The 15,480-nt window shown below is 32.9% G+C and overlaps 2 protein-coding genes across 2 annotated transcripts in view; both read left to right on the plus strand.

The window, feature by feature from the left end:
- Nucleotides 1-15,480, plus strand: part of LOC127979720 (H-2 class I histocompatibility antigen, Q9 alpha chain) — a 93,037-nt gene that overhangs the window by 67,051 nt on the left and 10,506 nt on the right. The gene's annotated exons all lie outside the window — the stretch shown is intronic.
- Nucleotides 10,245-15,480, plus strand: part of LOC127979721 (H-2 class I histocompatibility antigen, Q9 alpha chain) — a 46,276-nt gene continuing 41,040 nt past the window's right edge. The window contains exons 1-2 of the mRNA XM_052585346.1: nt 10,245-10,574; nt 12,868-13,128. Coding sequence (XP_052441306.1) covers nt 10,532-10,574; nt 12,868-13,128 — 304 coding nt within the window. The 5' untranslated portion in view covers nt 10,245-10,531. The remainder of the gene's footprint in view (nt 10,575-12,867; nt 13,129-15,480) is intronic.

The following is a 15,480-nucleotide window of genomic DNA, read 5'->3' on the forward strand; positions in this document are numbered from 1 at the left end:
TAAGCATAGAAATCATATAAGTAGACGATGAGATTTGTGTGCATGCTAAATTGTATTGTCTCATCCTGTCATCTCACTCTCTCTCCCTCTTGGGTGGTTCTGCATTTTTTATGATTTTTTTGAAATAATTATAAGAGAGCAGTTGTCTTATAACCTCACAAGTGTGTGTGTGTGTGTGTGTGTGTGTGTGTGTGTGTGTGTGTGTGTGTGTGTGAGATGGAGAGAGAGGGAGGGAGGGAGAAGTGTGTGTGTGTGAGATGGAGAGAGAGAGAGAGTGAGGGAGAAGTGTGTGTGTGTGTGTGTGAGAGAGAGAGAGAGAGAGAGAGAGGGAGAGAGAACCAGAGAGAGTGTATATGTCACAAATTATAATAAATTGTTTCTTCAACTTATTAAAATATCTTATTTTACTGCAACTATCTGTTTCTGCTTCTTTATTATATTTATAGTGTGTGATTTATAAATATCCTACCTCACATATTTAGATTTTGGGCGTCTGGTCACTTATATATTATATCAGAATATAATATGTCACTGTATGACTATTATGAATATTAAAATATGCTGAATCATGTGTCCTATCATAGCTGCATGAATGACCTTTGCAGCAAAAAACCCGCGTCAAAATCAGTTAGGTATTCAGTGAGATATGATTAATTTAATGCGCTGACAGCTCATTGCACCCTTTTACTGTCTATGATTGCACCTGGCAAACAAGTTACACTGAGTGGAGCTGGCGACAGGTCCAAGATGGCGGCTCCACGGCTCGTTCGTGCCAATCATAGACAGTAAAAGAAATGGACACAGCGACCCCATTGGAACTCAATTGAGACAAATGAAGCCCATTTTTAGCGTTTTTTAGCACTTCCGTTTCTGACGCACAGACTCAAATGAAGCTTGACGACGTCAGCAACCTGTCTGACAGATGTAAATCTTCTAGTAGCTGTGCGTGCAAACTGCCATCGTTAATCTTGCAGAGACGGCGAGCTTGAGCGGGGAGTTCTCTGTCGTGAGTGAGCAGGAGTAAGTATTCTGATTAATTATGTTGTATAGTATTTTAAAATGTAACGCCAGTATGCCATATTAAGTTAATTGCCTGCGAGCTTCTCCTCCTGTCTGTACGGTAATGCGACAGAGAGCCGAGTGGTTATGACGCAATCGTTAGCCTATTTTTTACAAAAACTGTTTATACGGGGCCATAATGTAACATAGAAGGTAATGGAGCCCTTTATACATTGTCGTGTATCTTTAGAAATAAATAATGGACAGACAGAGTCTTTAAACGCCTCAGATGTAAAGTTATTCGCTGTCAAAGTGACGCCAAAATGAATGGGAGTCAATGGGAATGCTAACGCAAGTGAAGTTCTGCTAAAAGATGGCAGCCCCCACCCGACTTCAACTTCCGGTCGAGTTCCTTGCCCCTTGGTGCCAATAGGCAGTAGCGTTCGATGGGGCATCCACCTATATATGTCTATGGTTTGAGATGCGTTTTCTCTTGTTTGGTGGGTGTGTCAGAACTGCAGTCCAATCAGCAGCAACATGTATAAAGCACGCGGTATTAAAGTGAACTCGCACGATGGCTTCAAGGAAAATAATGTACAAATGTGTTCGTTGCAGCTCGGTATACGCAACTGAGGATACTAGAAGGCATGTTTGTCGTAAGTTTTATTGTAAAAAAAAAATAGGATATCAACATAATGATGTAGTTGTTTATATTTTTAGCTTCATTGTAATTGTATGACATAGAAATAAACAATGGTAATTAAGTGCTTTTCCTAAAAATGAGAAAGAAAATACAGGGTATTAAAACCGTATGAACTAAAAATAAAGTCAGTATGTGAGGCTAAATAGATGGCTCCGAAAATTCTTCACAAAGAACACAAAGAATGGCCTTCTCAGCTGCCATAGTTGCAACTCTTGCGTCATCAGAACAGTGTGTTCAACACATCACCGTTTCTGTTTAAAAAACGTTGTGCAACGTTTTGTCGGGCCTGAACGCAGCCCTGTAGTGTAGAAGTAACACTAGCGTGCAGTTTGAGGGAGAAAAGTTTCACAGGCATCGAGGGGTCTGGTCTTTTTTATGTTATTTGACTAAACTTTTATTATATTACAGTACTTATTTGTTTTTCAACACGTTGAGTGCCTTAAAATAATTATCACAACACTGATAAAGCTTATTCAGATTTTCTCATTCTCTGAATTATCATTATAAAAATAAAAACAATTCCGAAATTAATTATATAATTATATTTTAAATGTGTCGCAATTTTTTTTTTTTTATACAATAGCAACAGTGTTTACAACAGCAAGACCACTTTAGCCTGTACACTCAATAATAGCTCTCTGGAAATAAATATCTAATTAAATGAATAAAAAATATAAATGTCAATAAAAAATGCATAATATATCTGACATCAAAGTGCAGTGTGAAGGATACGAATAACAACTGTAGCCTGTCATTTGTTTACATTGCAAAGGTGTTCAATTTTAGACAATAACAACTACAACAGTAATAATAATATTAATCACTGTATTCCAGTGTATCAGTTTTTTATGTTTTGTATCAATATTTAAGGTGGACTTGATTAGGTGCAAGAGTAGTAGTGATGTTTAAAATAATAGATTAATGCTGGAATAGTAAATTGAGCCTTGTTCCTAGATGGACAGAGAGTGGAAAGTAATAGATCAGATGAGGAAATGGAGATAGAAGAAGAAAAAGAGGGAAATGTAGAGGCACAAGTGACAGAAAGAGAGCAGGGAACAGCAAGCCCGGAGACAGAGGCTGGTGAGAAAGAGGAAAATGTAGAGGCACAAGTGTTTTCTATAGTTTTTACTATAACCGCTGTTCTTAATTATTCTGTAGAACAGAGAAGAAAAAGCCATCAGGTTGGGACAATTTAAGACATTTCAGTTTCTAATCCCAGAGCTATTATTATTTTAAACTTAAAATTGTCTTCTCTATTGTTTCTTTTTCAAAACTGCATCAAAGCATTTGCTAATGTATCAATACATAACCATCCATATCGATACGCGAATCAGCAAGGAATGCATCACAATATATTGCTGTATTGATATTTTGAACCGCGCCATTTAAAGCCTTGTTCCATGTGCCCCTTTTGAGCACCTGCCCCTCCAATATGGAGCCAGAAGAGTCTCAATAAAGATAAATGCACACACTACATTCACATATGCACACACAGGATTCATAGATGCACACACATGATTCATAAATACACACACAAGATGCACAAATGCGCACAAAATTCACAAATGCACACACAAAATTTAAAAAGCACAGAAGATTCACAAATGCATACAAAATTCAGAAATGCACACAAAAATCAGAAATACACACACAATTCAGAAATGCAAACAACATTTACAAATGCACTCAAGATTCACAAATGCACAGGACAAGATTCAGAAATGTATTTCTGATGCACACACACATATATCTTGATTCACAAACTGCTTGCGGTCTGTGAACTTCACTGCATTTGTGTGTGAATTTTGAGACTCCCCTGACTTGGCTCGACACACAAATGCTTTTTTTTTAAACAGGGAATGATCAGCAACCAATCAGATATCTCCCTTCTTTTAGCCAATCACAAGAAGGCACCCCATGTGGGGGGATTGTTTACTTATAAGCCAATCACATGAACATGTTCACACAGCAATTGTATTAAATTGTATGAAAATACAGATGTTTAGATTACAATTCAGGTTTATTTTTTATTATTTTTTACTAAATATAAATTTAAAAATGTCTCAATACATATAGCCCAGTGACTGCAGAAAAAAAGTTAACCATGGATTCATAAATTTGCAATAGGCAATTATTTCATTTTATTGAAATATTTTAATGAAAGTAAAAAAAAAAAAATGTTTAAACCTTTTTGAATATTTAAATATATCTAAATATTCTTTTGGATGCAATATAGAAGTCACTTTAATTATAATATTCAGTCCCTACATGAAGAGAGAGTCAGTGGTCCGCTGCGAGAGGAAAGTGACTCTCTGGCTGCGAAAAGTGGGTCTCCGGCTGTCGTTCGCTTAGGAAAGTGAGTTGATCGCTGCGTGAGGAAAGTGAATCGTTCGCTCAACTTCGCTGCTTGAGGAAAGTGAATCGTTCGCTGAGGAAAGTGAATCGTTCGCTGCGTGACTCGTGAGGAAAGTGAATCGTTCGCTGAGGAAAGTGAGTCGCTCGCTGGGTGAGGAAAGTGAGTCGTTCGCTGCGTGACTTTGCTGCGCAAAGTGGGTCGCTGGCTGCACAAAGTGAGTCGCCGGCTGTGTGAGGTAAGTGAGTTGTTCGCTGAGGAAAGTGAGTCGTTCGCTGCGTGAGGAAAGTGAGTCGTTCGCTGATTGGCTTATAAGTAAACAATCCCCTACGTGGGGTGCATTCTTGTGATTGGCTAAAACAAGGGAGATATCTGATTGGTTGCTGATCATTCCCTGTTTAAAAAAAGGCATTTGTGTGTCGAGCCAAGTCAGGGGAGTCTCAAAATTCACACACAAATGCAGTGAAGTTCACAGACCGCAAGCAGTTTGTAAATCAAGATATATGTGTGTGTGCATCAGAAATACATTTCTGAATCTTATCCTGTGCATTTGTGAATCTTAAGTGCATTTGTAAATGTTGTTTGCATTTCTAAATTGTGTGTGTATTTCTGAATTTTGTGTGCATTTCTGAATTTTGTATGCATTTGTGAATCTTCTGTGCTTTTTAAATTTTGTGTGTGCATTTGTGAATTTTGTGTGCATTTGTGTATCCTGTGTGTGTATTTATGAATTATGTGTGTGCATGTATGAATCCTATGTGTGCATATGTGAATGTAGTGTGTGCATTTATCTTTATTGAGACTCTTCTGGCTCCATACTCCAAAGGTCTCTACACGGCCCTGTTCAGAGGGAGTGTCAGCCACGTTAAAAAAAGTTAACCGCTTAAGTCATTTGTGGATTAATGCTTATTGGAGACGCGAACCATTTCAAACAATTCAGTTTGATTTGGTGAACTGGTTCAAGAAGATCCGGTTACATCGAATGATTCGTTCGTGAACTGGATATCACTACACTTCAGTGTTTTGAAATCTCACACAACAGACACTGAAGAGAAGACAATGCTGAGTAAAGTAATTTTTGGACCAAAATGTATTTTCGATGCAGTAATATGCAGTTATTAGCCGTGCCCACTGTATTTTTTGTTGGTTTTCATGAGACCCCCCTTGAAATGACCAGGACCCCCCATTGCCCCCCCTATCAAAATTGTCTGGAGCCGCCACTGCTCCGTAATTATGTATTTTGTGCATGTCTTCATTATTTTTTCTAAATTGTGAAAATTGTTTACCTAACCTTGCTCTTTGAAGGATGAAGGATTTGTTGAAATCAAGGTTGAAATCAAATTGAAGAATGTTTCCTTGATCTCTCTCTTAGCAAAACTTACAGGTTGAAAAAAAAAATTCTAAATTCTTTGTTATCTTAAAGTATTCACGGAATACTAGCTACTTTAGTTTGCATATGTAACCCGGTTGAAAAAATGTTCTTTAGTATAAGATGTACTAGTTTGAATAATTAATTTCATAGTTTAATAAATAGTCTAAGGTTAAAAAAGGTTCAAATTAATTGACCGGCAAAGAAATGTTGATTCTGCTCAATGAGAGAAATACATATGGTGTAATGTTCACTTACGGTAAACAGCATTTAAAATGTTAAATATTTGTTGGGTAATAATATATGTGAAAATGTTTAAAAGATGCCTGTGAAAATAGTAAGAGAGTTACACAAATGTTTTGTGAATTTATTTTATTTCTGAAAGTTTTGCGTATGAGCTAATCACTGGAGAGGTCAAAGGTAAGAAGGGAGTGAGAGACAGACGTTTACCCTGAATGGTGAAATAGCCATTGAGTTTAAGGCTACAACGTACCCGAGTTACATTCAGGCCTGCATCATTTGAACACTTGAAGGGTATTTCATTTTAAGATAGGTTTTTGCCAGCTGTTTTATTTACTTGGGCCCTTATTTGTTTAATGTGAATTTAAATGCATCTGTGATGTGGAAAGTGAGTTTGACCAGACAGATTTAATTTCTGACATTCTTTTCTAAGTAAATCTGTTTTATATATTTAAAAAAAAAAAAATTGTGGTTACTGACTCTTTTGCTATTTCAAGTTAATTAAGAAAAAGAGTAAAATTTGGGTTAAATTTGAAATTGTTTACAGGAGAAGAGTAATTCCAAGACTTTTAATTTCCTGTTAAAGTGTGAATATTACTGCTTAAATTGTGATTTAAAGGGGAATAGTATTTAATTTAGAAAGGTAGTAATAACACACACACAAGTTAGATACTCATACATTTATTTGTGAAACCTCACTTATTTGATTTGAAAGATATTTAAAGAACTCAGGATAGCCACCTCTCATTGTCAGCACGTTAGAGAGGCGCTACACATATTTGCAGATAATCTTCATCCATATATCATATCTTCATCAGTGCTTAATTAACCTAATTATTTTGTAAATCAAGAACATTTTATCTTTCAAGATGAGGGAAGAGTAAATGTTTGCCACTTCATTTATAAGAGCACATAAGGCCTATAAGAGCTTTAGTTTTAGTGTACATTATTTCCACTCCATCACAAAATATTGAGAGCAGCTCTTTGAAGATTAATGACTATATTAACTGCTTGCTCTCTGCCGTTTACTGTTGCACTTTCACACACAGTATATGAAGCTATTTTCCTAGCATACTTTAGACCTTTATATGGAGCACATGTTAGTTTCTTTATGAATTTCTTATGTGGTAGCATTTCTATTTTTAAAAGTGTTTTTTTTTTCTGCTAATCTCACTATAAAAGTTAAAGTGAATCAGTTTGAGCAGTTCATTGTATTAGTTATAAGTAATGTCATAATAATATGGGATTTCATTTATTCAATTATTAAAAAATAGCTTAAAAATGAATAAGTGAGCATAAAAAGTAAAAACCAAAAAAAAACTGATAGCATCATCTTTATCCACAACATGCATTTTTCAGTTTAATGCACAGATCTATGATGTTTCTAAAAAAAGTGTGTGTGTGTGATTTAACAACAACAACAACAATAATAATATCATATTGGTATGTTAACATAGTATCATAATATAATAAAAAATATTAACAGTTGGTTTTGCTGTTATTAAATATGGACAGTTTAAAATGTTATATAAAATAAAAAAGAAAAGACAAAAAATAAACTTTATTCTAAAGCAGCAAAACAATTGGGGAAATTATTTAACAAATATATAAACCTTGGGATAAGTAGTTGTCAAACAAACAAACATTATGTCACATTCATCATCTCAGTTTGTTCAGACTCTGTGTGTCAAGTAATAAACAGTAGATGTTATCAGTTTAAGGACGAGAATCTTCTTACTAATATATGACACAAGTCTTTTCATTTATTGAAATTATGATCCAGAAGTGAAATGTTAATGTTTAACACAAGTGTATTTTGTCCTATAAACCCTTTATGTTTCTGTACAGAGATGTACAGCTGTTGTCATCTCTTCAGGAGTCTGGTGATCATGTAGGCTATGACAGACATTTCATCTGACTGTAGTTCATTTCTTAAACTGATGGTGTTTCAGACCAGAGTTTAAACTCGTCCGAATACAACCATCACCGTTCTCCCTACAGCAAGATTATTCATTTGATTTATGTTACAGATAACTTCCTCAGAAACATCCGCAGAAATTACAAACATTTGTCAACAACTGCAGTGTAGGATTTATATTATTTAAATTATTAATACAACCATACAGTAAATCACATAGTTTTTTTATTTGCAGAATGTTTGTAGACAAGCATTTCAGTGAATTCCTTCAGCGCTTGTTGAAAACAAAAATTCAATTTTCTAACACAGGCATATTTCTCACATGATTTCATGTTCATTTAGTTACTGTTTTGTCTTTTACTTTCGCTATCAACCCAGTGAAGGAAAAAACTCATAGTGACTCGTGACGTCAGACTTATCAAGAAAAGCTATTGGCTAGAATTTCAGTTGTTTACGCAGAAACATATCACCAGTTCGACATCGACCAAGAGGGTCTTGGACATATGGGCGAGTGGAGCTCCACTCAAAAACGGGAATACGTCAACTCCACCAAACTTTCGTTTTATATTATTACTTGTTATATACATGTATAAGGGGTGCTTTGCAAGTTATGTCACCTCTTTGTACGTAATGTTAATATGTTCTGTACTTTTATCGTTGTTACTTTTACCTAGTAGAAATAATAAAAATAATAATATACTAATCTTTCACGGTTTATGACACGACAGCAATTTTTTTTTATTTCCCCTCAGCAATTTGCACTACCGACATCCACAATCCATATTTTTAAGGTTTCTGCTTTTTGTTCATGTTTGTTTTACCAACATACAACTGACAATGTAACATTCCATACATTTTAGAAAGTTAACCCTATGTTTGTAATATTTAGCAGTGAAAAAATAATGAAATATTAAATAAATTATTAAAATAATACCTCAACCAGAAATTGTGTGTTGAATTTTGTATTTTAATCGAAATAATAACATATTCAAAATAACCACAGTAACATAATGAAGAATAACTTCCACAATTTAGAAGTTTTAATGGTTTTTGAGTAATAATAATTAACACATCTTACACTACACTGAAAACAAATTAACTGCAAGTGACCATAATTGTTACAGTAAAAACACAATGTGTGCGCACGCACGCACACTTTACTCTTCAAGACCTTCATCGTCTGTGAAGCAATCCAAGCTACAGTAGCCAGGGTGGTCATCTGAGGAGTAAAACCCCAAAAGCACTCCCTGTTGTCCATTTTCTTGGTGACCAGCCCCACAGTCTTTGTGAAGCTGGCTGCGCTGTAGGTGACTGCACCTAGAGATGATGTAAGGCTTTCTGTACTTTAGATAGTGATAGTGTTTCTTTAAATATCTTCACTGCACCGGTTAAGTATCATTTTCATGTTTCAGTCAAAAGTTTCATGTTAGGGAAATGGAAGAGAGTGAGATTACTTATCCTAATTGTTATAGCCACAAAAACAAGAGGGTTGACCACACTTACTGAAGTCACCATCAAGCCAGTTGAGTGTGGCTCCTGTTAAATATGCTCCTGACTGACAATGATGTTAAATCTCTGGCATGAACAATTACGTCAGATGGGTCAAGTTTAATTACAATACTGACATTTCATTATCATTAATGTTAAAGCAATTTACTTGTTGCTTGAAGGTGCCTGGGCCACCACAGTTGTGCTTTGTTGTTCTGATGCATCTGATTGCTGGGCTGGGGACACAAAGAAGACATGAGCACAGAAAAACTGGAACAAAACTATGTCTGTGTACTGACGTTTTGTAAATTCAACACAGAAAAGTACTGCATCATTCTCCTATGACAGTCCCAAAGCAGACAAGGTGATGGCACTCAGAAGTTCCAGTCTCTATTTGTGGAGGGGTTATCAAGGATGGATAACACTTGATATACATTTGATCTGAAACAAAAAAAAGTCAAACAATAGAATAACAGAACAACAAAATAGAGAAAAATAAATATGTACATGTTAATGTCACATGTAAAAAGACCTTGACTTCTAAGGTGGCAACATACATTTAAAATGTAAAGAGTGCTGCATCTTCTATGCCAATCCTATCCCTGGAAGTGAATGAAAAATTAAATATGAAAACAATCACCTCATATGACCTTTTTAACATTATATAACAAATGCTAAAGGCATACACATACAAAACAATCGTGTCCTTTCATTATTTACTACATTATTTTACCACAAGCCACCAAAAACTAAGTTACACCTATGCTATCCATCATGTACTGAAGGTAAAAATTTAAAGAGCAAACAATTAACAAATAAGTTTTTCAGAAATGTATTATCCAAACTGTACTTCCCCAGTCAACTGAAAAGAAAGTATGTTCTTCAAGAATTTAGTGAAGAAGAGGCAAAGAAAATAAGGAAGTGTTATTTTACTTATCCAGTTTTCCTAAAGCCAAAGAAGTAACATTTAAAATCCTAAAGGACATTTATCCATCTAATAACTTCCTACAAGAAAGATTTAATTGGGAGAACAATTCATGCGGGTTCTGTGAGAAAGATATTGAAACTGTTGATCATATGTTTTTGAAATGTGAATCTGTACAGACTTTTTGGCTGGAATTTCAAAACTGGCTTCATTTCAAACAGATATCAATACACCCTTTGACTGTGATCTCGTTTTAAGTTAAGGTTGGAGTATTGTTGAAGGAAAAGATCCTAGACTTTTTGATAAATAACTTAATTACTTTGTGCAAATACTAGATTCATAGATGTAAGTTTTTTTTCATAGATGTAAGGTTAAACTTCAGTTCAGTATTTCCGGTTTGAGAGTGGAGTTCCACTCGCCCGTGGTCTGCAGCCAGACCCTTCTCACATCGACAGCCACTTCGGATCTGGATCACTCATTTTAACTACTTTTTCTAGAAGGTTTTTCTGAAAGGAATTGTTTCTCAGGCTAATGCAATGATACTGCTTCTGCTCTTCGGAGCTCATCTGGTCTCTGCTGGTGAGTGATTATTTTAATTTACCATTTGTTTTATGACTGATTTTTAAGCGTTGTTCTCTTACACTGAATCGGGCCTACACAGCCCATTTGAGTCAAAGATTTCGTGTCTCTAACACTTTTTCAGAGACGTGTATTTTAACGTGTTTCATAGGCCTATATTTGTTATGTTTTAATATTCTAAAGATCATCCTTTAAACGTATCCTATTCATGTTATATTTTGATTACATTATTATTTGCTCAGAAAAACATGTGCGTGTAATAAATAAATAAATAGATAGCTTAAATAGCCTATTATTGTTATTGTAACTAACAAATATTTTTATTGGTCTGAGTTTGAAAGTTATTCTAGAGCGTTAGTTCTCTGTATCAGATCAGTTTCGTTTCTGACCTGAGAAGCGTTGTTCTGCCCGGAGACTGATGACGCGCTGCTCGATAAACCTGCTAATAAACCTCATAGCTTTCTGATTTTCTTACTATGTGTTTTACTAGGGCCATCACTGCAGAATACAAATCAAAATATATATATATTTTTTTCATAAGACCCATAGAACGGGGAAGAAAAGGAAACAAAAACTCTTTGGCTCAGTGTTTTGGGATTTTGACTGCAGTGTTTTGTTTTGGCCACTAGATGATAATGGTACCATATGGTAATAACACGAAACATTGACATTGACATTTTGGCAAGCCGTTTTGACTTTTATTTCTTCATAAGATATGAATTCTTGATATCAACAATTCAGTTTTCACTAGTTAAAATTATATTTATTGATATCAGGAATTTAATGTCAACTAGTAAAAATATAATTCTTGATATCTGTTTTTGTATTGTCATTTATTAAATGTCACCTAGGGCTGCCAATCAAATTTAATTGTTGATATCAAATAATTGATTTTTTACTATTTCAAATATCAGAAATACAATTCTTACTAGTAAAAACCTTTATTTTTGATATCAGTTAACACATGATTACTAGTACAGATGTCTGATCTTGATATCATTAATTACATTGTCAGTGTCTGTTAATTTCTGATTTCATGAATGTGATTTTTACTAGTAACAAAAGTCATTTTAGATATCAGAAATTACTCTCCTAATTGTTGATATCAGAAATACATTTTAAGATATCAGAAATAACAAATGTAACATGTTAAAATATAATTACAGATATTAAGAATTAACATTTCAACTAGTGACAATGAATTCTTGATTTCAATAATTCATATCCTTAGAATTAATATTAATAAAAGTCAAAATAGCTTGCAGATTGCCATTCCCTGGATATAAAATCTTGATGTCGAGAATAATATTTTTACTAGTAGAAATGTAATTGCTTGATATCAAGAATTCAGTTTCTGCGAGTGATGACCTCATTGTTGATATCAAGGATTAACATTGTTACAGTGGAAATATAATCCTGATATCAAAAATAGCCATTGTTATTAGTAGAAATCCAGTTCCTGATATCAATTATAAACATTTTAACTAGTACAAATGTAATTGTTGATATTACAAATTCATATCCTGAGAATGAATAAAATTAAATGGCTTCTTGTCATATCTACATTGATATTTGGCAGATGCTTTTATTAAACACAACGAGTGATTTACCACGAGATGATAATAAAGACGAGAAGTGTGTGTTATACAAGTGTTCAGTCATCGTTCAGACTCGTTAAACTAGGACTGGAAGAGATGAAGAAGATAATCATCAGACGACAGACAGATAATAATCTACAGATCAATAATCAATCAATCACTGATCTGTGATCCTGTGTGTGTGTGTGTGTGTGTGTGTGTGTGTGAGAGAGAGAAAGTGTGTGTGTTTGTGATTAAAGCTGAATGAACAGCAGGATAAACACCATTTATTTACTTCATATTTCACACTAATCTGTGATTATCTGACGTATTACATTTTATTTCTTTCACATGACTGAATCTGTTGCACTAATAAATAATATGATAATAACAATAACACATTCCTGTTAAATACAGATCACTGTTGTGTGTAACATTTGTGGCAAATTATGAAGATCTGGAATATGAACATAATAAACACGGACAATAAACAACTAAAACTACAGTCCTTTTCTACATCAGTGTGTCATTTTTTATTTTTATTTTTTTTTGTTAGTTAATTGAAATATTGTAATATAGCTAACTGTTTTTACCTCTTATGGTATAAATTATTTTAATATACCCTAATTGTGAGCTGCAGTGTTGATGTAGCTCTTAAAGTGTGAACAGGCTTTATGTGAAGATGACTGAACGTCTCTGTGTTTGTGTCTCTTCAGGAACACACTCTCTGAGATACGTCTACACTGCTGTGTCTGGAGTCAATGACTTCCCAGAGTTCACAGCGGTCGGTCTGGTAGATGAAGGGCCGTTTATGTATTTTGACAGCAAGATGATGAAAGCTGTGCCAAAGACAGAGTGGATGAGACAGAGTGAAGGAGCAGATTATTGGGACAGAGAGACTCAGATCGGTATTAGCCACCTTCAGAGCTTCAAAAACAACATCTGGATCCTAAAGGCCCGCTTCAACCAGACGACAGGTAAACTAGTAACAAACCTCCTCACTCACAGATAAAGACATTAGTTTTAATTTACAGTGAAATATCTCTTCACACAGTGAACTGCACAAACCTCCAGATATTTTGATTATTTTACATTTACTTTCATATACATTACACACTAATGATATAATGTTAGGAGTACAGCGACCATTACAATAACTTTTATTTTTTATTTTATTTTATCAGTATTAAAGATGTGTTTATTAAATAAATTATTTATTAAATTATTAAACACAGAAACAAGGACAGAAATGTTTACTTTTGTCTTTTTTATTGTAAAGTAAGGGAGTTATATACAAGATCAAAATACAAGATTAAAAAAGAAAAAATATTTTTGAACAATGATATATTAAATTGATTTTACTGAAAATAAACCAAAGTTACATTTCAGGTGTTCAAACTTCAAGCTTTTAAAAGCGATTCAAATTTAAAACTGCTTTAAACTTCACACGAAAAAAAATACATTATTTTCAATGGGAAATACATTGATAATTATTATTGCATAAATATTCATTAGTACCATAAAATTATCTCAAAACAGAAAATAAAAAATACGAAATATTATTGAACAGAAATATATTACATTTATTTTACTGAAATAAGGCAAAGTTACATTTCAGGTGTTCAAACTTCAGGCTTTTAATAGCAATTCAAATTTAAAACGACTTTAAACTTCACACTTTTTAAACTGATTCTCAAGAAACACAAAGTTTGTCTTGATAATATATTTTTTATCTCGTTCTTCTTTTGTGAGAAGTGAACTGCTTCTGCTTCAGTAACAGAGAAACTTTATTATAATAAATATTTTCCATGGGGAAAAATGTATCATAATTATTGTGTAAATATTAATTATTACAGTCAAATTCTCTAAAAATTACACATTTTAAATACAAAATATTATTGAACAAAAGCATATTACATTGATTTTACTGAAAATAGAAATGTGTGAGTAGAGATGCTTCAGATGAAATTAAAATATTAGAAGAAAAAAAAGAATTTTCGGTGTAAAAAAGTGATAAATTCTTGTGTAAAATATTTAGTACCATGAAATTCTCTCAAAATACAAAATAAAAAAGACAAAATATTATCAAACAAAAATTTATTACACTGATATTACTGAAAATAAAAAAATAATTGATTTTTCAGGTGTTCAAACTTCAAGCTTTTAAAAGCGATTCAAATTTAAAACTATTTCAAACTTCACTCTTTTTAAACTGATTCTCAAGAAACATAAAGTTTGTCTTTTAATATCTGTTTAATCTCGTTCTTTTGTGAGAAATGAACTGCTTCAGAAACACATAAGAAGAAGTTAAATGTGTGAACAGTTGCTTCAAATGAGATTAAAATATTAGAATTTTTATTATTATAATTATTTTGGATGTGGAAAAATGTATCGTTATTATTGCGAAAATATTAATTATTACCTTGATATTCTCTAAAAATACAAAATTCAAAAGAAAAAATATTATCAAACAAAAATATATTGCACTTATTTTACTTAACATAAAAATGTGTGATCAGAGATGCTTCAGATGAGATGACAATATTAGGGAAAAAAATGTGTTATTTTCATTGGGAAAAAAGTTATCATTATTCTTGCTTAAATATTAATCAGTACCAAGAAATTCTCTTCAAATACAAAATAAAATAAAAAATGTATTACACTGATTTTACTGAAAAAAAAGGTTTTTAAACGTCAAGCTTTTAAAAAGCGAATCAAATTTAAAACTACTTCAGACTTCAGGCTTTTTAAACTGATTCTCAAGAAACATAAAGTTAGTCTTAATATCTTTTTAATCTCGTTCTTCTTTTGTAAGAAACAAAGGAGAGGAAGTGAAATGTGTGAACAGAGATGCTTCAGATGAGATGAAAATATTAGAATTTATTATTATTTTCAATGGTAAAAATGTATCATTATTATAGCATAAATATTCATTAGTCCCATTAAATTCTCTCAAAATACAAAATTCTAAAGAAAAAACATTATCAAACAAAAATGTATTACATTGGTTTTACTGAAAATAAAGGAAAGTTACATTTCAGGTGTTCAAACTTCAAGCTTTTTACAAGCGATTTAAATTTAAAACTACTTCAAACTTTCTAAACTGATTCTCAAGAAACATAAAGTTTGTCTTTTAATATCTTTTTAATCTAGGTCTTCTTTTGCAGAGATAATGTTTTATTATTATTTTGGATGGGGAAATGGATCGTTTTTATTGCATAAATATTCATTAATACCATGAAATTCTCTCAAAACACAACATAAAAAATATTATCAACTAAAATATATTAGTGATTTTATTGAAGAAGAAAAAAATACTTAATCTTTTT

Source organism: Carassius gibelio, chromosome B19, assembly GCF_023724105.1.
Source record: "Carassius gibelio isolate Cgi1373 ecotype wild population from Czech Republic chromosome B19, carGib1.2-hapl.c, whole genome shotgun sequence".
Classification (NCBI taxonomy): Eukaryota; Metazoa; Chordata; class Actinopteri; order Cypriniformes; family Cyprinidae; genus Carassius; species Carassius gibelio.